The sequence below is a fragment of the Megachile rotundata genome, chromosome 6, assembly GCF_050947335.1.
Source record: "Megachile rotundata isolate GNS110a chromosome 6, iyMegRotu1, whole genome shotgun sequence".
NCBI classification, from domain to species: domain Eukaryota; kingdom Metazoa; phylum Arthropoda; class Insecta; order Hymenoptera; family Megachilidae; genus Megachile; species Megachile rotundata.
Window position 1 is genome coordinate 10,484,902 of NC_134988.1, and position 25,201 is coordinate 10,510,102.

The 25,201-nt window shown below is 40.9% G+C and overlaps 1 protein-coding gene across 11 annotated transcripts in view; it reads left to right on the forward strand.

Annotated features, from left to right (window-relative positions):
- The window catches only part of by (focal adhesion protein tensin), a 324,342-nt gene that overhangs the window by 106,598 nt on the left and 192,543 nt on the right, over positions 1 to 25,201 (forward strand). For 6 of the 11 annotated variants that reach the window (XM_012285008.2, XM_012285011.2, XM_012285018.2 and 3 more), the window contains exon 1: positions 480 to 1,638. The exons of 1 other annotated variant lie outside the window; for it this stretch is intronic. In XM_012285008.2, the coding sequence (XP_012140398.2) occupies positions 1,546 to 1,638 (93 nt within the window). In that variant the 5' untranslated portion in view covers positions 480 to 1,545. Of the gene's footprint in view, positions 1 to 476; positions 1,639 to 25,201 lie in introns of those variants that run through there. 4 more of the 11 variants (XM_012285026.2, XM_076532350.1, XM_076532345.1 and 1 more) reach the window with 3 other exon arrangements.

Here is a 25,201-nt window from a genome sequence, read left to right on the forward strand (position 1 = left end):
AACTTGTCGGTAACCCGGTGAGTCTCGTAATTTTATTCATGAATTTTCTCCGCCGCTTTTAATATTTATTTCCAGTCACATTCTTCTTGCGCGTTCGCAGCGAGGAAAAATATGAATCATACGAAATACGATGATTACGATGTAAATAACACTTTGAGCTACGTGTTAAATAAAAAACCTTGGAAAAACTGGTCACTGGTTTTATCCGGGAAAATTAATCGAGAAGTTCCGTGAAAGAAAACTTGACTTATAATACTTGACGAATTATGCTGCGACTGGAGAAATTCTAGGACAGTAAAATGAAATTTATCGATCGGAACGATTTCGATCGATCGCAAAAGGGAATCTAAACGATCGAAGCAGCGCAGATGCGAAGAGCCACGTTGCGTTTCGACACGGATTGTCGATTCCTTCCGCCCCTCTGTTCGGACTTCGGAGCGCTCTTCAGGGTCCCTGCTGGTATTTTCTGTCAGTCGACGGCAGGCCGCGGGGCGAGCTGGTCGAGAAAAGGCGACGCTGTTAAAATCCAGTCGTTCAGCACGCGTGCTCCTCACACTACCTTTCAAAATTCCTCGCACAGAGCCAGTTACAATACAAAACACAGATACAATACAAAAACACATTACATCAAAATAAATCAAGGTGCACATAATTCGAGGATCAGAATCTTTCGATCTGTAATAATACGTGAAGGCAGTGTCAGAGCATTGCATCGATAAAAATACGTATAACAAATTGAAAATTGCAGAGCTATAAGTGTTATTATATAGCAGATGTCTGACGATAAATCGGTCACTGAGTAAAAGAATTTTGAAAATAAATAAGGCTAATTTTTGTGGAATCGTAAATGGCATCGGGTGCGAAAGGGGCTGATCGCCAAAGAGTCTACGAGCAAAGATAAGGGAAGCGGTGACCCGGCCCGTCGAGGCTCGTATAAAATCGACGATAGCGAAGTCGACAGCCGGCAGTGTTGCGGGAGCCGTGCGCGAGAGAGGACGGACGTTCGTGGGTTGTACGTCGACGCGCGGGAAAAACGACGTGGAAACGCAAAAAGTCACCGATGATTCCCGCCACGCTTTACATTCGTTTCGATCAGCGCGAACTGTACGATCGTTCGAACGTTTTATCGTGTTGTCATCGTCTCGGTGAGTCGTCGAGTGCGGTCAACCGTGCGTAACGAAGGAGAACCATGCACCAACGATTCGAGGTTGTGCTGTGACGAGCACGCGTTGTAATTAACCCTCTTGGAACGCGGGGTATGTCGATCCACGATAACGAAAGGTTTTCGTACCAAAGAAATTTTTAGAAGGTCGGAAACTTTTGAAACGTTCTCTCTGTGATTCTCCGAAGAGGATAGAATTAGCGGAGCTGGAGGCTAGAAAAGTTTACGGAGATGCAGCGAACGAACGAGGATACGAGCGGAAAGCCGAGGGAGCCTTGAAAGATTTGCGGAAGGAGGACGCGAAACCAGAAGCAGGAAGAGGGAGGAGGTAAAGGAAGAGCCGCGAACAAGAGGCAACGTAGAGGCGAGAAAACACTCGAGGAATGCCGTGGATAAAGTGTTTGGGTGGCGGAGGCGGAAAGGCCAGAAGAGGCAAACCACTCAGCGTCAGCCAACCGATCCACCTGCTCGTCAAGGTAAGACAATTCTTTGATTTTCGCGTTTACGAATTTTACCCGAACTACGCCCTTTTCCGTAGGCGTCTTAAGTGGAACGACGTTAATGCTCGCGATTGACTCCACACGCGAACACATGGCCCCGCTAATTCGTGCTTATCAATCGCTTTTAGTTCTTTTTTCCGTACAAGTACTCGAACGATCTTCGAGGGATTTCGGGGCTCTTCAGGTTCATCGACACGATTACGCGATACCTTTGCGCTTCACCAATTGGACCGATATATTTAGAATATTGAACTTCTACAATTGTTGCAAAATTTAAGGTTAAATAATTAGTTTGTTGTATGATTCGCAAGAGAGATGTGTTTCAGCAATTTAGAGATCTTAGGGTTAAAATGATGCAGTATTATGTGGAATTAATTTGTGGAAGTATTTATAGTATACAAAAACGATCAATAGTATTCAAGTACCAGGTCATGAATTGTTGAATCAACTTTTAAAGTTGTTGCAAAATTTAAGGTTAAATAATGAGTTTGTTGTGTGATTCGCAAGAAAGATGTGTTTCATCAATTTAGGGATCTTAGAGTTAAAACGATGTGATGTTATATAGAATTAATTTTTGGAAGTATTTATAATATATAAAAACGTGATGTGATCATAATATATAAAAACGATCGATAATATTCAGGTACCTGGTCATGAATTGTTGAACGTAAAAGAAAGAGCTAATTCATGTGTGTGTTCCAATAGAAAAAGCTAAATCAGTGATCATAGATTGATTTGAAAGGTAAAGCTAAATGTCCACACGCAGTCACCGGTTGTCGAACACGAAAAAATCTAAATATTCATACGTGGTCATAGATTTTTGAATTCCGACAGCTAAATCTGCATATGTTGTACATGAAAAAATATTCATACACGGACATTGATTGAACATAGAAAAAATAGCTAAACTTCATGTACAATCATATCATATCTTAAAAAAGGTCAAAGATCACGAGAGTCAAGTTCAAAAGTCAGGATCATTATCCTACAAGTAGCATTACAGTGTCAAAAATAAAAATCAGCAGATAAAAAGAGCGCGAAAAAACGTAGTGGATTATCAGTTAAGCACACAGTGTCATTTGGGGATGATAAGGTTCTCTCGGTAACTAGATGATAAGTGAAACTAATCTTTTGTCGCGTTCGGTTAATTGTCTTCGGCTTCTACCGGTTCGAGCGAGGAGCACAAAAGGCACGAAATTGAGGCGTCTCCGCTATCTCGCAGCGATAGTAATTACTTGAAGCGTTTAGTCAGAAACGGTCGGAACAGAGGATCGGAGAAGAAAGTTTTCCACGATTAAAACGGTTATTAGTCGGGCGTTTCTTTCACGTTGGAATGTTACAAAGCCCGGGGAGATACGAAATCTCTGGATGACGGAGGGGCGCCACGGACCTTCCGTTCTGGCAGACTGATTTATTAATTTCTTCGTCGAAGGCCTGTTTCTTTCGGGCTTCGAGCTCGCACGAGCGACTCTCTATATCGATTCTCGCCACAACCCACCAATTAAATTGATAATAACGCGCCGCGTTACCTGCTCGTTATCGTTCCTGGTGGTTGACTCTTAACGCAATCGTTAAGTGACACCCACACATTGTACTCGATCGACTGGTCAGGATGAGATTGCAGACTCCAAGGAATATTGCGGATCTATTTTAGAAAAATTTAAACTTGAACCTTGAGATAGAACTCGTTCAAACCAGTTAATATCTCGTATAACTACTATTTATAACATTGTAATTCATTATTTGATGAAAACAGAGCTCGAAACGAAACAACTCTTGTATTGACCCACATTCGTGAAGAGATCGAATATAACACCTAAAAATTGCGAAAGAACAATAAACTGCTGTCAGAGACAATTAAGCAGGTTTATGTTACGATCGTATTTGGAACGTTTTTAATGTTTTATTTTGAACCCATAGCAATTATACGCGGATATGTGTCAGGTACGATTCGCTGTACGAAAGTATTTCCGTTCGAAATTGTCCCCGAATAAAAAATATCGAATATCGCAACTAACGGATCTGTCAGCTTGAGTTCCATATTTTTCTCGATACGCAGAAAATCGTTTTCCAATACGTTGTTATTGAATGACGTCCACAAAAGGAACAGTGCGCGGTATCAGCTTACAATTAGCATGGTAATCATTGAAGTGCAAAGTCGAGTAACTTTTTCATCCTTCATCGGCGCATTTTTCCTGTGATTAAAGTAGAGATACTCGTGGTTCATTTTTCTCGTGTACTCTTCCTGGAAAACGACCCTTGCTATTCGACCATAATGCTTATGCAAATTGCCGTCCCCACCCCGGTGTTCTGTGATTAAACGAAATTAAATTAAATCAGCGTGCCCCGTACAAAACATCGAATTAATTCGTACAACAAGAAGTTGCGCCGATCCTCGAATTAATTAAACGGCTCGTTCGAAATTCAATTCCGCTCCTACGGTAGCCACTTAAAATTCCGGATTTCCGTGTCACGACCAGCCCGTTCGTTTCGCAGGATTCAATCGCTCTGCACGCGTCATCGATTCGTCAAAATAATTCATGTCGTTTTCTGCGGAGCGTGGTTTCCGCCCAAAAAGATGGCTTCTCTTATTGTTCGAATAAAACGATGTGGGAGTTTGGGGGTCTGAAAATTTAGGGTTATCGATTTGGCAGTTTAGAGATTAGGTTAGGTTTGCGAATTTGCGAGGTTGGATATTCAGGGATTCAGAGATTTAGGGATTTGGTTAGATTAGGTTAGAAATGGAACTTGGAGATTTGAGGGATTTGATAGTTTTGGTGCTTGGAGGTTAGGAGGTTTGGAGATTTGCACACTTTGGGATTTGGGGTTATGGATTTGGAGATTTAGGGATTTGGTTAGATTAGGTTAGAAATGGAACTTGAAAATTCAAGGATTTCATAGTTCTGGTGCTTGGAGGTTAGGAGATTTAGAGGTTTGCACACTTTGAAATTTGGGGGTTAGGGATTTGATGTTTGTGGCATTTTGAGGTTAGGAAGTATGGGAATTTGCAAATTAGGAGATACAAGGTTATGGATTTAATAGTTTAGGCACTTAGAGGTTAGAAGGTTTAGAAATTTACACGCTTTGAGATTCTCCGTTTATGGATTTGACGTTTTTGAGATTTTAAGGTTAGGAAGTATGGAAGTTTTCAAATTAGGAGATACAAGGTTACGGATTTGATAGTTTAGGCACTTAGAGGAGACTGAGGTTTAGAAATTTGCAAACTTTGAGATTCATTGTTATGGATTTTAAAGGTAGGAAGTATAGAAATGTGCAAATTAAAAGATACAAGGTTATGGATTTAATAATTGAGGAATATAGAGCTTTGTCACTTTAGAAGTTCTCAAATTTAGAAATTCAAAATTGTGTATGCAGCAATTTAGAAACAAATATTAAAAATGTACCATTAAAATTTAACAATTCAAAAATTCCCACTCTCTAATTCAAAACAAAATTCCCACACGTACATAAAATTCTCAAGCCCCCAAAGATCAAAAGTCTGACTTGTCAGATATCATTATCCATCCTAACGACGACTCCTCCCCAAGCACATTGATTGTATACAATCATCCGCAATACAAAGATTCCCCTTCGACACCGTCTTCAATTAAAAACAAAGAACCTATTGCTATTACGACCTCGAAAGGCTTAAACAAAATTTCAACCACACTCCTCCGCCTTGAAAGTCGACCTTTCTTGGCTGTGGGCTATTACATAAAGTTTCGTCGTGCAAAAACTCGCAGAATTGCCAGGGGCTCGCTAATTTAATTGCCAGCTCGGGTATAGAAGCGTGTACTCGCTGGACGTTGTATGACTAGAAACCGATCGTACAGGTGTATAGTACCGATAATAGTACGGTTATAATAACAGACAACGGGCGTTCGCATGAGCGTGGATTGCTCGCACACGTCGTCACGTATCCAACGTTCGGACATGCTCTCGATAAAACGCTAAATAACCTCACTTTTCGTTTCTATCATGGTCCGCCATGACAGTCAAACATTCAGAAATTCTTTCGGTATTACTTCTTCAAGTACACTTTCTTATAAGAAGAAATAAATTAAATGTATAAATTAAATGTCGATACTGTATGTTTTTTTCGAAGCTTCAAGTCTTTGATTTTTTTTTTATTAAATCTTTAAAAAATCCTTTTTAATGAAATAATATGTAATGTATGTTGTAGAACAGAGAATATTTCAGAGACAATTCTGTTACTTGTCAAAGAGGCATAACAAACATTTCCATAAAAATTATTTAAATAATAAAAACAAGAAAGATGAGCCTAGTTAGTCTGACTCTTAGGTCCATACATAAAAAGAAACATTTAAATATAATTACATAGAAAAATCAATTACATAGAACAACTTCATAAGCTCAAGTACTTTGATATTAGACAAAGTATAAACTTATCAAAGTAAAATTATTAAAGTAAAATTGTCAAAGTGAAATTATCAAGTGTGTACCATTTTAATTACCACAAACTGAGTAAAATGTTCGGTCGTAAAATATTCGAGACTTTCAAAAATCGTAACTCCGATATGCGAAACGAAGCCCGATCCGAGACAGCATGTTTCGAAGCCTGAATGCAGGAAAAGTGGCGGGTTTTATGTCGTTTTTACGCGAAATGGTATGGCCGTTCGAATGGTCGTATTCATTCCACGGAATACCGTGTCGCGCTCCTAAGTGGCGCTTTAATGAAATCGACCGGTGTACGTCGCCGCGGGTGGTACACGTTTCGCTATTATTTAATTGCACGCCGCTATTAGCGCGAGATTTTTTCCACCGTATAATTCGCTTAACGATGGCCTCCGACTTGGCTAACCGCTACTCCAAACGACACTTCGAACGAGGCGAGAGAAGATCGCGGGACCACCGTCGGGGTCGTGAGAGGACTTCGCTCGTGGCTTCTTTCTTCAAATATTTGCACACCAGTATACGACCTGGCAGTCAAAAGTTATGCACAAGAAAATACATGGTCGTTAAGGAAGCAATTAACGGGAGAAATATGTGAGATAATATTCTTCTTGTGTTACTTCTGCTTGGGGAGGTTAGTCTTTCTAGGTTTCTTAAATTTGGACAATTTCCAACTTTCATATTCTCTGAACCTTAATCCCTAAGGAAATTTTCAAACTCTCATAACTTTGAGTTCTCAAGTTTCTGAATTTGTAAATTTTTGAATACTTAAACTTGCAAATGTTCAAATGTTCAAACTCCATATTTTGAAACTTCCACATTCTCAAACCCCCAAATCCTCAAATTTCTAAATTACTAAAATTCCAAATTCTCAAACCCTAAATCTCTACATTTCTGAATTTTCAAACCCTCATATTTTTAAATTACCATCTTCACAAACCCCCAAATCTTCAAACCCCAAAATTTCTAAATTTCCATCTTCTCAAACCCCCAAATCCTCAAATTTCTAAATTTCTAAATTTCCATCTTCTCAAACCCCCAAATCTTCAAACCCCAAAATTTCTAAATTTCCATCTTCTCAAACCCCCAAATCCTCAAATTTCTAAATTTCTAAATTTCCATCTTCTCAAACCCCCAAATCCTCAAACCCCAAAATTTCTAAATTTCCATCTTCTCAAACCCTCAAATCCTTAAACCCCAAAATTTCCAAATTCTCAAATTCTCAAACCCCAAATCTTTACACGTCGAAATCCTCAAACCCCCAAATTTCTAAATTTCCGTCTTCTCAAACCCCCAAACCCTCAAATCCCAAAATTTGCAAATTTCCGACTTCTCAAACCCCAAATCCTCAAACACCCAAATTTCTAAATTCCCACCTTCTCAAACCCTTGAATCTCCAAATTTCCAATCCCTAAATCCTTGAATCCTAAATTCCCAAATCCCCAAATTCCCAAATTCTCAAATTGCCAACATTCCAAATCCTTGAATCCCCACACACCTAATCAGAACTCTCAACTCTCATTAATCTGCAACACACTTTCAGTCCGCCAATTTGCACAAACACGAAAGTACCGTTGTTAAACAATCTAACAACAAAATTCCAGCAGTTGGTTCACGTTCCTGCTGGCGCTAAGAGCATTTTGTCCAAAGGCCGGCAATTAAGTCGGCGCACCTGCCAAGCAGCTATGTCAATTTTTTCCGCTACAACGAGGCTATATATTAAACTGTTAATTGCATATCTTTTTTTTTTCCTAAAGAACCTGCACTTTAACACGGACATGTCGCAAATCTAACTTATACGAACGACTTAAATCAACCAACTATCGATTCATATATTAACGTTTCTGAGAAAACTCGCTTTCGAGCGCGGTAGGAAAATTCCAGTTACTTTTTTCTCCTGTTTATAAAATGAGACTATTTCGTTGCAGTCGAGGAGAATTTCGTTTGGGGAAATATATTTCGAGGAGATTCCAGGAAGGCTCGATAAACTTCGATTATCTTTTGGCGAAAGGTTAGATGGCAGGCTTTTAGAGGTATCCTTCACGGTGAATCAGCGAAGACTCATAATTCTCGGGGAAGATTAGGAAACCCTCATAACTATCGTCATCATAGCGCATGCAAACTGGTAAGCGGTACGCGTACAGGCTCGTATATTACTCGCGATATATGCGCGTATGCCATTGACTCTTGTACACCTGCAAAACAATGTTTTATTGGCTGGATATGCTCCCTCGGTAGTTTTCCTTTCTACTTTTACGTCAAGAATTAATTTTACGGTATGGACGCAATGAATTTATGTTATCACGTTTATCTATGTGGAATTCAATTTTAGGTGGGACTTGGGCTCTTGGGATTTTTGGGATTTTTGGGATTTTTGGGATTTTGGGGTTTTGGTATTCGGAGATCAATTCTGGGATTTGGTGATTTGAGTATTTTGGGTTTTGAGGAATTTTGAGGTTTAGGGATTTTGGGATTTAGGAAGCTTGGAATTTTGGGATTTGGGAACTTTGGAAATTTGGAATTTTTTAAGGATTCTGGGACTTAGGAGTTTTAGAATTTTGGGACTTTGGAATTTTGAGATTATGGGACTTATGGTATTTGGGACTTATGGAATTTGGGATTTCTGGAATTTGGTACTTATGGGATTTAGGATTTCTGGGATTTGGGACTTATGGAATTTGGGGCTTCTGGGATTTGGGATTTATGGAATTTGGGACTTATGGAACTTGGTAGTTATGGAATTCGGGACTTATGGAATTCGGGACTTATGGAACTTGGAACTTATGGAATTCGGGACTTATGGAACTTGGCACTTATGGAATTTGGGATTTCTGGAATTTGGAACTTATGGAATTTGGAACTTATGGAATTCGGGACTTCTGGAATTTGGAACTTCTGGAATTTGGAACTTATGGAATTTGGCACTTCTGGAATTTGGCACTTCTGGAATTTGGAACTTATGGAATTTAGAACTTATGGAATTTGGCACTTCTGGAATTTGGAACTTATGGAATTTGGAACTTATGGAATTTGGCACTCGTGGAATTCGGGACTTCTGGAATTTGGAACTTACGGAATTTGGGATTTATGGAATTTGGGACTTATGGAATTTAGAACTTATGGACTTTGGAATTTTGGGACTTTGAAACCATGTAACTCAGAATTTTATGGATTTGTGGTTTTGAGAATTTAGGAGTTGAGAGATTTGTAATTTCATAGACTGTGGGGGACTTTTGGGAGTTGAGGACTTGTAATTTGGAAAGCTTGGAAATTTGCATACTTGAGAATTCGGTCCTTTGTGAATTGGGAAACTTGAAGATTAGAGGATTTGTGAGTTGGAACCCTCGAGATTCATGATGTTTAGTAACCTTCATAGATTTAAGACTTCAGGTTTGAGGAATTATGTACTTAGAAGACTCGGACGATGTTAGACCTTGAAGAATCTAAGCAACTGAGAACTTAGGAGCATATTGTAGTTAAGGGACTTCAAATTTGTAGAACTTTAAACTTGTCAGACTTGAAATACTTTGTACTTGGAACACTTTGAACTTGGAACCAGTGAAATTTAGAAGACTTCATAAATTTTGAACTTGATATCTGAAGTAGTTTATATTTGGAAGACTTGTAAAATGGTGGACCTTGAAGAACTCTATAGTCTCTATAAATCCCAAAATATTCCAACTTCAAAACTTAACCCTTTGCCCTCGAAGATAATTTGACTGTTCACAAACAGCAACTTTAAAACTTAATTAATAAGTTAAATGAATTCTTTTGAGGTTATTATTTTTCTACTAATAATTTCCATTATTCTTTGTTCCACTATGTTTATACATCACACGTGTCATATTAAAGAATCAGTTAAAAAATGCTTGTTTCAACTTATTGTGTTAAATAAAATGAGAGTCACCTCTCGCAAAGGGTTAAAAATTTGAAAATGTGAGAATCCCAAAATTTGCAAAAACCTCCATCCAGAAATGACATGTGTCCCTGACAAAAACCTCCCCGAAGGCAGAATGAACTCTGCTTAAAATATATTTGAAAAAACGCATAATTCAAGAGATAGCCGGACGGATGAATTAAAATAGGACGTCCTGCAAGGTAGATCGGACAATGAAAAAGAGAAGAAAGAAAGTTCTGAATTTACGAGAGACATTTTTACGCGGAAGTTAAACCGGCGCGCAAAGAATTAACCGTAAAAATTTTTCACGCGATTTTGTATCGCGCATATCTCGTATAATATTCCTTCGGATATTCCCGAGTATCCGGTTGAATTATGTTAACAAGATTAGAACGAGCTAGTCAATTACCGAGTGACTCTACGCTTGCCCTATTTTTGGTGCCAGGGTCGTTATTGAGAATCCAGTTACCCTAAACGGTCGTCGGAAATAACAGGCTGACACTGTTTTTCTCTTATTCGACCACTTCGGGCGTGGAACAACAGTGTTCCTAGTCATCTTGCCAATTCCGGTGTTCAATTTTTCAGAGCCTCGAGAAAGAGCCGTCGATAAACGTTGAATATTCAGGCGCCGTTTCAATGGCGTTCGAGAAAACGGGGTCTGGATTTAGGAAATTTCAACGGCGGTTTCCAATCAGAGCCAGAGAAATTGAATTCAGAGTTCTCGAGACCGGTCCATCCTTCCAACAGAAACAGAAGAAACTGCTGGAAAAAATAATACAGAGAAAGAGACTTAACGAGCGCCACGTTCACGGAAAAGAAACGATGGCGAAGATTAAATCGCACGATATCACGGCTAACGATTCGAGTCGTGCGCGAGAGACGATGCCCGACCCCTTGAGATTCCTTAATTGCAGTTGCACGTCGGTGCGCAATTAAAAGTTCTTCAATTGGGACACGCGTCTCGCGTCCTACTGTCTCGCAATTTTATCCCTTCTTCGGGTCAGCTACTTCTCTGCCACTCCAGCTGTTTTCCTACTGCAATTATTGCTTTCTCGTGCTTTCACGAATTTTTTCATTCCGAAGTTATAATATCGGATACTCGAGACGTTTTAGAGGAATTAGTTTTGAGCTTTAGATACATTCTAATCAAGTAACAAAAAATGACAGTACCAAATACAGGTCACCGTCGCTAAAGTTAAAAAAGCTCCGTACTAAATCATTAACACCCTTCCTGTCGCGGAAGTCCGCCATTAAACCGTCCCACGAGTCTAGCCATGTAAAACCGGAGGGAACTTTCAAGCAGCGTTAATATTATATTAATTATCGATGGAAACAGTTAGAGAAGTTAAATTGAAAAGTAAATTGATCGTATCCTGAATAATTGTGATTGCAGCGTGTCTTATAACACGTCCGTTTACAAAGTGCCTGTGAACGTCCGTTAAAAAGAGAATTGTTAATAATAGTTGTTGCCGGTGATCTGGTTAAAAAGAGAATTACTAATAATAGGTGTCGACATGTTTCGTACTTAAGGGTAGGTTTCCGTCGACGCCCAAGGTCGAAAGACAGGGTATTTTTGCCGGCAATCGGGCGTCGTGCTGTCCAACGGATAGACAGCCCGTGGGCGTCGATAATGTTATGACACAGCTTAAAAGGTGTAAAGTAAAAAGGTGCGCGCAAAGCAAACATTTTTCGAGTTTATTGAGCGAGGTTCGCGGCGCACGGTTTTCAACAGTGAGTTCACGCGCGTAGGCAGGACATCTAGCCTTCTAACCTTTCGAAAGATCAACAGCCGCTTGTCATCTAACGAACTTCGGCATAAATTTAGGACTGCGTAACTAGTCGGTTATTTTACTAATTCGTGGAATTTAGGCTTGTTCAATATTCATGAAGAACTAGGGAAAACTTTCAATTTCTCTTTCGTCTTTATTATATTCGATTCAGTGCAACGTTCACTTTGTTTGTTTGCGATTCTACCCAAGAAATTTTAGATCTTTCAATCTTCCCTTCATACACTTGAGGATTGGTAGATGTTAGTAGGGTTATTTGAAAGATTACGAAATTTGAAATTTGTAGATTTGGAAATTTTGTGCTTTGGAATTCAGAACTTCAAGAATTTGGAAATCCTTATGTCCCGAAATTCCTACGTTTCGAAATTCCTACACCCTGGAATTTCTACGGCCCGAAATTTCTACACCCTGGAATTTTTACGTCCCGAAATTCCTACACCCTCGAATTTCTACGTCCCGAAATTCCTATGCTCTGAAAATCCAGCGTCCCGAAATTCCAACATCTCGAAATTCCAACGCCCTGAAATTCCAACGTCCCGAAATTCCAACATCCCGAAATTCCTACGCTCTGAAATTCCAACGTTCCGAAATTCCAACATCCCGAAATTCCTACGCCTTGAAATTCCAGCGTCCCGAAATTCCAACATCCCGAAATTCCAACGCCCTGAAATTCCAACGTCCCGAAATTCCAACACCCCGAAATTCCAACATCCCGAAATTCCAACGCCCTGAAATTCCAACGTCCCGAAATTCCAACACCCCGAAATTCCAACATCCCGAAATTCCAACGCCCTGAAATTCCAACGTCCCGAAATTCCAATATCCCGAAATTCCAACGCCCTGAAATTCCAACCTCCCGAAATTCCAACATCCCGAAATTCCAACGCCCTGAAATTCCAACGTCCCGAAATTCCAACATCCCGAAATTCCAACATCCCGATATTCCAACGCCCTGCAATTCCAACGTTCCGAAATTCCAACATCCCGAAATTCCAACGCCCTAAAATTCCTACGACCTGAAATTCCTGCATCCCGAAATTCCTCCGCCCCGAAATTCTTACGTCCCAAACTACCTATGTACCGAAATTCCTACGTCCCGAAATTCCTACGACCTGAAATTCCTACGTCCCGAAGTTTCAAACTTCCAAATAACATTCAAAACTCTTAGTATCCCAAAATTACTATACCCCACTATCTACAAAAATCCATAAATCCTTGAGACTTGAAACATGAATTAAATACTGATCTACCTGATCCTAAATCCATCAGACCAAACTATAATCTCACGTATCTACATCCAAAAAATTACAGCCGACAACACTTTTAACACTCAGAAGTCCCCGAATATCTCTCTACCTAAAAAATTTGCTGAAAGAATAGAATGGCGCAGGTCCCAGTACGTTGAGACAATAAGGAAGCAACAAAACCGTGGCTCGATCGTCGCTCATTGTTTTTGAATAATTGATGCGGCACTCCGCGTGTCCGTCTCTCGATCGTCGAGAGAACAATCGATGTCTTCGTGTGTGGCTCCTCGGGTCGAGATATACACCTGGTCGCGACGAACGATCCGTCTAACGGCGAAATTATCTGGAATCGCGAAAAGTAAATCTCTGTTGGGGTCGGTACACGCGTGTAATATGATAATCTGGCCAATATTGCAAAATGTCGGTAAGCAAGACGCAGTTTTGTTGTAGCTGCATCTCTTTACAACGGCAAACAACGAACTTGCTTGCCGCGGTTGCGAAAGGAATTTGTACGTTCAGCTATTTTCAGAACCTGTATACGGGCTCTTTATGCTCCGCGCGAATTATACTAACGTTAGCACACGCGTGCTTCGTGCGAACGCGTCGTTAATCCTCGTTGAACGTGTTAATTGGGCGAGAGAAGTTAATTGGTCACTTGAACGACCATTATCCAGATTCTTGAGATACGGATTCGTTGTTCGGTGATTCTGCTTGTTAGTATATTCACGTGGTAAGTTCATTCATGAACGTATCGTAGGTACGTTCTCGATAAATTAGTCTTCTAATGAGTTAGGGCGTTGAAAATCAGATTAGAATTTATGCGATCGTCGAGCTCTTTGGAATAACCTCGTTAATATTCCGCTTTTTAATGAGTCTAAAATACCCGAGAAATATCAGGATTTATGTGATGGGGTCATTGAATAACAAATCAGTTTTAAACCCACGGCTCATCCCGGAGAAATATTACCAATTAACTGAAGGCTAAATCAGAATGCGTATATTAATTAAATATCAACGATAAATTTCAGTGAAAGCTTCTAGTTTCGTTCTAGTTTCACCTGTTCAATTTTTATGAAGCATTGTATCGGTTCAAAGAATAATTTATATCTCGATGCATCGAATCTACAATTTCTTGGTCGAACCGTGTTCAAGTTTCTCTTGGAATCGGCTTGTTCTCTTATTCGCGTTTCATAGCGTTTAGCATTGCATCTCGGTAATTCCAAGCAATCAGCCCAGCAAACCCTTTTCATCGGTGCCGCGACACGCTGGAATTCTTCCATGGTCTTCGAGGTGAACAAAGGTCGCCGGATGATTTCTCGAGAGTTTGTAATGAGAGGCAAGCGGATAACACGTGAAATCCGTTCGTTAAATGCTTCCGTGGCTACCTGTCGAGAGGGAACACACAAGATGTCGTGTTTAGGTTGTGGAAGTTGAATGACGCGAATTTGGAACTTTTTGGGACTTTGGGGACTTTGGGAAGTTGGGGATTAGAGGATGGAGGGATTTGGGAAATTGGGGATTTATGGAATTGAAGATTTGGGAATTTGGAGATTTGGGGATTTAGAGATTTGGGGATTTGGAGATTCGGAGATTTGGAGATTTGGAGATTTGGAGATTTGGAGATTCGTGGATTTGGGGAATTAGGGATTGGAGATTTGTGGATTTGGAGATTTGGGGATTTGGGGATTTGTGGATTTGGAGATTTGGGGATTTGGGGATTTGTGGATTTGGGGATTTGTGGATTTGGGGAATTATGGATTTGGAGATTTGTGGATTCGGGGAATTATGGATTTGGAGATTTGGGGATTTGGAGATTTGTGGATTTAGAGATTTGTGGATTTGGAGAGTTATGGATTTGGGAAATTATGGATTTGGAGATTTGGGGATTTGGAGATTTGTGGATTTAGAGAGTTATGGATTTGGAGATTTGTGGATTTGGAAGTTTGGGGATTTGGAGATTTGTGGATTTAGAGAGTTATGGATTTGGAAGTTTGAGAATTTGATGATTTATGGATTTGTAGATTTGGAGATTAATGGATTTGTGGATGTAGAGATTTGGGAATGTAATGAGTTTGTGGATTAGGAAATTTGGGAACTTGCGAATTTAGAAATTTAGAACTCCCAAAATTTTAGGAATTCATCAATTTGGAGATTTTGCAGTTTTAAGAATTTGTAATATAACATATGACAAGTGACATATGACATGTCTCAATATTGACATTAATACATTGGAATTCGAAATTTATCATGTTCATGTCCTTGGAGAAAAAGAGCTTCATGATTTTAGTACACAAAAATTGTACTCCCTCAACACATTAGAATTTTAGAATATAACATAAAATTTGTAAATCTAAAAATAATGTACCATAAAGAGATACAAAAAGTTACCCCCAGAATCTTAATTCATGAATATTCTACAAAAACACCTATGAGAAGCCAAAAACAACTACCTATAAGACCTATGACCCGACAGTTCGGAATAGACTGCACCCAGGTGAAACGATTAGGTAAAGAATTTGATTTGCGTTATCAACGATCAGAAAAATGAGGGAGACGAGGTGCGCGATCGTTTAAGTGAGTGGTCGGTCGAAAAGTCATCGACGCCGGGTCACGTCTCGGATTTCTCACGAGCGTCTTTTTCTAAGCCGTGTGGTTAGAGATGTTCGTGTGGTAAGCGATGGCGGCGAAGAAGTACGAGAGCGAGGCGAGGAACGCAGTCTAGCGTGTATAAAGGGGTGAAAGGTGAAGATCAGTTAAGGGTGATATAGTGAAGGCGTTTAGTTAAATCGATCAGATAGAGGCTTTGCATGGCCCCACGGTGGCACCCTCTCGCGTTCGCCACTGTCTTTCCCTGAATTATGAGCAACGTCCACCTGCGAAGCCTCTTCCTTGATCTGTATTCCCACAAACGGTCACGGAGAGTGCAACCTCCATTTCTTATATCCGTCCGACTCGATTTCTCACTCGCGTGCTTTAACTTCAAATTTTTACCTTGTCGCTAATCCTCTTAGGTTGTTACTCGATTAACGTTTCACTGTCCGGTAATCATACCACTTAGACACCATGGATCTTCAAATCGATGGTTAGAGTGGCGTTCATCGAGAAAATAGTCTAATCGTCGGTTCGAATTTCCAGAATTACTGGACGCTCTTTAGTCCGACGATTTATCGTCGCTTTACGACGGAGCGTTTCACTTCATCAACGATATCGGGGTCCTAGGATAATGGCTCGATGACTAAACGATCATCGTAACCATTACCCACCCTGGATCTTGTTTGCCGCGATTCACGGTCCGTGGAGAAAAGCCTCGTTAAATAAGAATCCTCTCACGAAAAATGCTCAATTATCTACTTAAACAAACGATAAACTGGGTGAAGTCTTTCTATTCTCCTTGTAACACTTTCAGCATTTTCTTTTTATACAAAGTTGCATTTAGTCATTTTGTCTTCTGTGACAAATGCTAGTATATTGAGAGGAGTGTCAACAAGAGTTGAGGTCGAACTTTAAGGTTACACTTCAAGGTTCGCACTTCGAGGTTCACATGTCAAAGTTCACATGTGATGGTTTACATGTCAAGGTTTACATGTCAAGGTTCACACATTTAAACAAGCAAAATTATTAACGCATGTTTATATGAACGCAAGAAGTATTTCAAGTTAAGGTCATGCTGTAAGGTGTATAATATTGTAATTTAATGTATAATATTGTTATATAATATTGTTATGTATGTATAACATTATGTATAATATTATGTATAATATTGTTATGTATGTATAACATTATGTATAATATTGTTATGTATGTATAACATTATGTATAATATTGTTATGTCTGTATAATATTATATATAATATCGTTATGTATGTATAACATTATGTATAATATTATGTACAATACTATGTTACATATAATATAGTTTTGTAATGTATAACATTGATTAAATCTGCTATTGAAAACAAATATTTATTGTTTCTAAAATTGAACGTCATCAAACTATTGCTACACTCACAATCAGCATAATTCGAAACAACAGCGTCTCGTGTCGCCATTTCGTGTCTCCTCGAATCGAGACGCGTGTCCAATCGGTCCGTGAAAGCGGCGGTTTCGCGCAAAGTCGGAAAGGAGAACGGAATTCGATCGACCGGATAAACGTTTAAGCACGCTCCCGCTTCCTGTTTGGACCATTAGCTCCGCCACGATCTGGCGCAATCGAGCTGAAGCAACGAGCCACGTAATGGTCGCGTGCTAACTTCCGTGAAGACGACGGGTTCTCCCACGAAAATCGCGATCGTTCCACGGTATCCGGTGCTCCTTGGACAAAGGCGTCCCTTCTGGATCATGAATTTAATATCCATTACGTCGATGACACGAACCTAACTGTGCTCCTCTTAGCACGTTTCCGCGCGATTTAATTGCTTCATCGATCGATCATTCGTTTCTTTGAAAGAACGTTACGCAATCACGTCCTGTGCTCGTCCCGATGAAAGATAATCCGTTAATGAATACGAACGACTCGTTAGAGAACGCACAATAGAATGACGTAGTTCGTAAAATCGAACAGGGTTTATGTAATGTTTTCTTCTGCTGAACGGTGTTTATAATCATGCTGCCTAGGAATCTGTTTGGGACCGAGATATGGACTGACTCATCTGTGTACCGTGAGAGGATGCGTCATCAATAAGTTGATTTGGAGAAAAATTGCTAGCTGAGGAGACATGTCTCTTAGTCGTTGATTTTTGAGGTTTCATGATAACTTTGAGATGGGTGATGAATGTAGGGTCACAGGAAGTTGGGGACCTTGGGATTTGGGGAGCTGAGGATCTGAGAATCTTTGCTGGGTTAGAAATTGGAGGAGTAAGGGAATTTGTAGATATGGGGATTTGGGGACTTAGGAATTGGAGATGTAGGAAACCTTGGGAGACTTGAGATTTGAGAATTTTTGCATTTGGGGAGCTGGGAATGTCAGAAGCTACGAACTTGGGAATATAGAAAGAGGACATAGGAATTCGTGGATGTAGATATTTTGCAATGTAGACATAAGCCCTAGAATTTGAAAATTCTAAAATTCCACGTCCAGAAATTTGATGATTTAAGAATTTAGGGATTCACGGATTTGAACCCCATGAGAAAATCTCGAAATCCACAAAAAGAAATCTAGGATCACAATCTCATGAATTAACTGTCCAACCGCCTCTACTCCATTCAACCAAGTCAAAAAACAGTTCCAAGGAATCAGTCTCTCAAACGTCCGCCATTAATCAACCCCGAAAACAATCTGTATAACACAAAACTTCTTCCTCTTTAACTGCACAGATTTAGCTAACTGCAGAACTTATAGGATTTATTTTGATGTTTCCACAAACTTTTCTTCGTCCTTGATAATACAGCCGTTCCAGAAAACGTTGCCATTATTCAAGTTATTGCGACCGGGACGCTGGAATATGCGACGCGTAGTCGTCGTTCCATATATCTCGTCGCCTGGCACGCTTCCCGAATATTCTTTTGAAACAACACTTTCAGAGAACTGTGTACGTGTGGACAGATTAAAAGTCGTCCCGAATTTTCTACATCCTCGAGCACGGATTACCTGCGATCCTGTCGGCGCCGCCTGTAATCCGCTTCACGTGCGAATCTAAATAGAGATAGAAACAGGTGTGCAATTATCTGCTGCACGGTTTGTCCTTGAATTTTACAACGACCGGGCTGTTTGCATTTTCTTTGGGTGTCCTTGCGCTCGAACAGACCTCAAATTGTCTGAATACCGCTTGGTTTATAGTCGGTTTATATCGAAGAAATGTTTTATAGGTAGCACAGTCTTAATTCGATGTAATTAGATCACAGACATTTTCACTGTATGGGAACTAGGATGCTGTGGTGCAAACTTATTCATAGATGTTATAGACTTGAAAATAATTTGTAGATGTGGTGATTATGATTGTAATAGTGTTTAATTTAATTGATTTAATAATAGCACATTGTGCTGGTCTTCGAGGTCATGATCTAGTTTGGTTGTAGAATAATTATGTACATAGGTACTTCAGACCACTCTTTAGACTTTACTTATTGTTAGACTTCTTTAATTTGAGATTTTAAGGTATCGTAACTTTGATACGACCTCTTCACAATTTCAGAACTTTGTAATTCAAAGTTAACTATACTTGAGGGCGTTGAAGTTAAGTATCTTTGAAATACGATCGTTTTATGACTACATCATTTTTCTCAATTACCAAGCAGTAAATGAATTTATGACCCACTATCGGACCAAGCTACGATGCACTCCCGTTTGCGCTTGTTTATTTTCGCGACCCTCGAGAACCGTCGATAAATATTTGCGAGTTATTGCAAATAGGGACGTTTGTTTCTCAGAAGAAGGGTGACTAGAGAGTTCGACAAAGTGACCCACGTGTCCAAAGGTCATGCAAGCGGTGATCCTCGCGAGGCAAACAGCCGCGATCGAAGATCACGATCCACGTACATAAGACGTCTGCGAATCTAGTCGAAGCATAAATCCGTGTCACGAAATGGATAGTTCGAGAGGAAAAAAGTGGCGACCGGATTTCTGACTTGTGGGAACTGCTGTGCTAATTTCTACCTACATTGTCTTTGAACGTGAAGATATTGATCGAGAGTCCATACGGCAATCAGGAACAATTACTTACCTATCATAAAAAAAAGATCAATTTAAACTAAAAAATTGCCTCAAGTGTTTCTACCATAGAACTTCTGCCATAAGTCTCTTCAATAACTCACTCTTCTACAATATCTACAGTATTTTCTACAGTAGTGTAAAACTTCTACAATACTTCAAACAAGAATAATGTTCTTCGACATAGTTCTACAGAAATTGAGACATATCTCACTAGCTAAGACTCCTCCAATGTTTGTTCAGTCTTTCCGTTCGATCAAACGTTCATAAATCATCGAACGAAAGAAGTCACGTTCAGCGCGCGAACTCGATCGTGTCACAGTTATAGCATTAATAATACGTGATACGGAAATTGTCGTGAATGAGCTGCCAAATCAGCCGTGAGTCTTCTGCTCATAGGTATGCTCGTTTGTGCCACGCAAGCGACTAGACACCGTTGTTATTGTTACTGTTGCCGCAAACGCAAGGGGTTGCTTGAAAGCCGACAGCGTGGCGGGCACGTGCATAATAACGCGTCTTTGTGACAGGGGTTGGGGGGTGGAAGTTGCATCGCGGCGGATATTAGTCGTCTCGCCAGACTCGAGGGTTTGTCACAGGTAGAAATAACACCGGAGACCCTGACGCGGATTAACAAAGAATTTCGAAACGAACATGGGGAAATGAGGCGAACAATCATTTCACACGTTCGTGAATATCCTCGTGGAAAAATTTAATAAGGGTCGCACGCCTGGAGGGAGTTCGTCGCCGCATGGGGAGCTCTTTGGTTCAACTGTAATGGAATAAAAACCTATCGAAAAATTTTCAAATTATTACTGTGGGTTCTTAGATAACGTTGCAACTAATATTGATCTGCACTAAATCAGATCTATATTGATCGAAGAGGGGAAGAAATGCAGTTATAACAATGCAATCTCGCTAAGCTAATGATCATCTAACGGTCTAATCCTCCAGTTCGATCACAGGTATACAGCACGCGCTCATATTTCCGTCTCCCTTTAATTATATTAATAAATCCAATTAGGGTGGTCTCGATGGATACGATAGCGAATAATCGTGTCGAGATGAGGACGATTGTAGGAGAGAGGTCGTCGTGAAAAGGTTCGCTTTCGCGCTGCTTTGTGTGTTCCAATCTTCTTTAAATCTTCGGGGACAAAGTCCAATCGATCGAATGGAAATTCCATTCTCGTTAAGTGCCGTGGTACAAGTTGGAGATATTCGAACGGGCCTAGTCGTGTCACACGGTTCGAGAACGATCGAGAGAAATCGAAGTTGGAACATTGGTAAAGGGTCCAGGAAAGAATGATAGAATAGGAGGGGTAGAGGGACAGGATGAAGAGAGATACGACAACAAGCAGCAGCAGCATCTAGCAAGGCAAAGCAGATTAGAGCAGGTCGGGCACAGTAAGATTTCATCTTGCTTGTCCTCTCTCTAGGCAGCCGCTTTTCATCTCCTCTCGCCCTCTTCCTCGGCGTCCTCCCATTCTCCTGTCGCCCTTGAATACCTCTCGCCCTAACGATAGACGCACACGGTTAAAGCCGAGTGCCCTTCGCAGGGCCACATCTCTGTTCTTCCTTATCGTCACCTATGAAAAATCCGAACCGGTTCTTGCTCGTTCAAAGAATTGTCTGTTCATTAATATGACAGCTTATTACGCGCGTGTTTAACCAATTGTTTTTATTGCATTTTGCACGTTCCTTCGCTGTTCGACACGGTCCCATTAAGTGGCAATTAATTTTCGTTCGGTTATATTGATGGACTTCTGGAAAATGTTCAGAAGTCAATGTTAATCATTTATCATTGGCAGCGGACGTGCATGTGGCACTGATGGTTAGTCAACGTCCTGATTTAAACATCTGAGAACCTGCTATTTCTCTTGTCTCTGACAGCTGCAATTTTTAAATGTTCCGTTTAAGCTTACAAGTTTACGTGGAAGTAGATTATAATAAAATTTCCATATTGTTAATTGCATGTTTCTTTATTAACTCTATGCTAAAATGGTTCTATTTAATGCTACATTTTCTAGGTACCTTGAGTACTAAGAAGGGGTGTTATTTCCACGGTGTTACTGTAATATAATATATTACTGGGTCGATTTAAGCTCTGCCATTCTTTCGCAGCATACCCGCATACCTTATAACCTTACAAGTCTGAAAGTTGCATGTATTCAGACGAATTTATCAATCGTCTCGACTGTTCCTCTTTTCCACGACGATAACTTCGTTTCTCGCGCGGAAGTAACGCGAATCCGATTTCGTTCGCTAATACAACGAAAAATTCATTTCCACGTCAACACACGAATAAACGCGAATCGGATTTTCTTGATAAAGCCGAAAGAAATAGTGCATGCTCGAAACGCATAAGAGCCGACGATTAATTCCTCGTGCGTAGTCACACACGAAACATCTCGAATGCATTAACGAGCTCGTCGCCTCGGGGCGAAGCTTTATATTTGCATAATGCCTTTTCTTTGCTCCACAGTCGTCGCGTTTCCGTGAAATCCCTTTCCCAAACAGCGAGCAACGTTTCTTCCTTCAAACAGGACGCGTGCTCGCTCGTGAACAAGCGGTGAATTCTTGAATGGCCGCCACGAACGTGCCCTCGCGATGCGACGACACATTAGCGCAGCATTCGAAATATTTAGATGTGCGTCGTAACCAAGGGGTCATTTATTCGCCTTAAATCGAGCCATTGTGAGGGGATCAGGGTTGAACCCGTTTGGGGATCAAAGGATTTCACAGCGTGATACCACCGAAAGAACACTCTTAGTCCACTATATTTTCTTAATCGATTTCTTCCGACAGGCTGCCTAACAATGGCGGTCAAAAAATATGTTTAACGGAAATGGAGATGGGGAGCAGTAATCACCTTCATTTTGTTATTATACATAAATGCTGTATGATATGAAGGGATGTTTTTGTAAGAAAAACACAGCGTCAATAAGTCTGTAATATCTGAGAGGTGTCAGAGAATATATTTCGCGCCGATCAACATCATTTTAAAAGATTGCAAATACTCTTCGAAAGAATCCGTTTACCCAGTGAACGCGTTAAACCTCTCGGTTCATTCTGTCGCCGAGAAAGCCAACAAACCATTAGCGTTCACCGGATAACCGCGCTTTCGTAGCGGAGTTAAGCGCTTAAGCAAACGAGACAACGCGTTTCGCGCTTTAGCCTTAGAGTCGCGAGGTGTAGGATCAGCTCGAAAGGGAACGACGATAATCTGCGTGGCTGGTCCTTGCTAGCGATGAAGAGAGGATTCCACGTTTTCGCCGCGGGGCATTATTCTACACGTGCGAACATTTCGCGGGAACAATGGTCCCGGTCGTTAGGAGGAGTTTTCGTCCTGAGTTAGGATCGCGTCCAACCTGTATTATTCCGACGGGTTCCTGGAACGGCGTTCGTTTGTCGGCAAAAATAAGAAACCGTGAAAAACCGTGAAAGCCGGTGGAGGTCCTCGAGGAACCTGCTGTCGGCTGCCAGCCGGCCCAGAACCTTCTCCTCCCCTTTCTACACGTGTTTCTTTCGCTCTTCCTCTTTCTTCGTCCTCTCCTCGTTCATTGTTCGGCTCCATTACTTCTCGCGAGGACATTTTCTCAAACTAATTGGACCGTCGCCTCATTAGCCACGAAACTCGAGCACAGGATCGCGTTAACCCGAACTCTGATTGTCTCACAAAAAATGAGCCACCATAAAGAGATTCGGGCCAGGACGTTTCACTGCTGCTTTAATTATTGCGGGCCTGTCAACCGGTTGAGAAACGCGTCAAGTTTTTGTGCCTCGAGTGGCAGACACTGACTTGTTTACTGCAATAATCGGGACTTAAAAACTTATCAATTTTGCAAATGAGTGCAAGTGCGAAACGTTTAGAATCGTTGAGAGGTGTCAGATAAAGAAGTGTTAACCTTTTGGTCTGGAGGTTCTTAACTTTATGCATGACCTCATTTTGTAATAGCCGAATAACCTCTTGACATTCAAGCGGACATGAGATTTTAATGGAGCGGCAGAGATGTGCGATATCGACTTTTCAGAATATGATTCTAATCTGATATTTAATCTCATGATTGTCATTAATAATGATCAAGACAATATTGCGAACTTTCAGTAAAAATTTGGACATGTGCATCATATGGACATGTGTAACATGTGGACATGTGAATCATATGGACATGTGCATCATGTGGACATATGCGACCTACACTATGTAGACATATAGGCAATGTAGACACGTAGATCACATAGGAATTTAAATATACACTAAGAATGTATATATAGACATACAAGTCATATCTAGACTACATCGACATGTGTACCATATAAGGACCTTGACACGTGGACCGCATAAGGATCCAGAGATATAGAGACCTATCTATGCAATTCTTATCTGCAAATCTCGACGATGAAGTTCTTCGAAAGATAAATTGAAAATCCTTATGAAGGAACACTTAACAAGCGCACAATTAATTTACCCTGGTCACCATAAATGGTTTCCAATAAATGCAGAGTTTTTTTATTGCCATAGTAGGTTTGATCGGAAGATGATAGGGTACATGTTCGTAGCGGAGCTCATCAACACGTCGTCGGTGGAAGATCAATTGACCCAGCGATGATCGTGAACAGAGAGAACCAACACGGTTCGATCCAAGTGGGTGGATTCGTGGTTGCACCCACGCAGTTCCGCGATCGTGTGCGGTAATGGATGTGGAATCGACGCAACAGTGGGAGGTGAGGCCACCCGTGGAAGCGCGTTTTACATAATCGGTCAGTCGCGAAGGGTAACGACGCGTTTGCCAGCCGGATACTCACCGAAGATACTCGACAGCTTAGACCGGTAGAAATCGCCTGGGGACTCGCTTCTTCCTGAAACTCAATCCAAACTCTATGATCGTGCGTTTCATAGGTTCGGACAGGTTGCAGTATTGCGTTCGTATCAACGACTTCCATTGAACGATATAATCTAGCTATAAATCCATCACACGCGCGAGATTATCCTTGATTCAGGAATCGTGGGATTCGTGGAAAAGACGGGTGTAATTTAAGGCAGATGAAAGGGTCCCGAGGCGTTCTAATCCTAGAAAGGGAGCCGGGAAGTCAAAGGGTCCTCGGTGGTTGGTCGAGCAAAGACAAAGGAAGATCTGATGATCGACGACACCAGAGATCTTTTGGGCTAGGATCTGACCTCCCAGCAAGATAAATCGTCGTGGGACCAAAAACTGCCTGTTCCAAGCTTCCGTTAACACCGCATCGTCTTGTGGGTTCTCGATCGACCGGTTAATCTTGGATCACCTGCACAACCTGTCCACCTGGGATCTCGAATTACGCGTGGAAAAAGTTTGGCGTTTCGTTTATACATGACCTGCACGGAGAAAAGGACCGAAGATCCTTGTTTCCCCTCGATTCTTGAGGTTGGATGGTGTGAATCTCCGCACAAGTGGCAGTTTAAACGGTCCTATGGGGTCGAGATTAATGCGCCACTCTCAGAGAGGGAGACCTCTCGGTTCGTGTCAAAACATGTGGACCCGGCTGCCACCAGCATCCAACGATTATCGTAGCC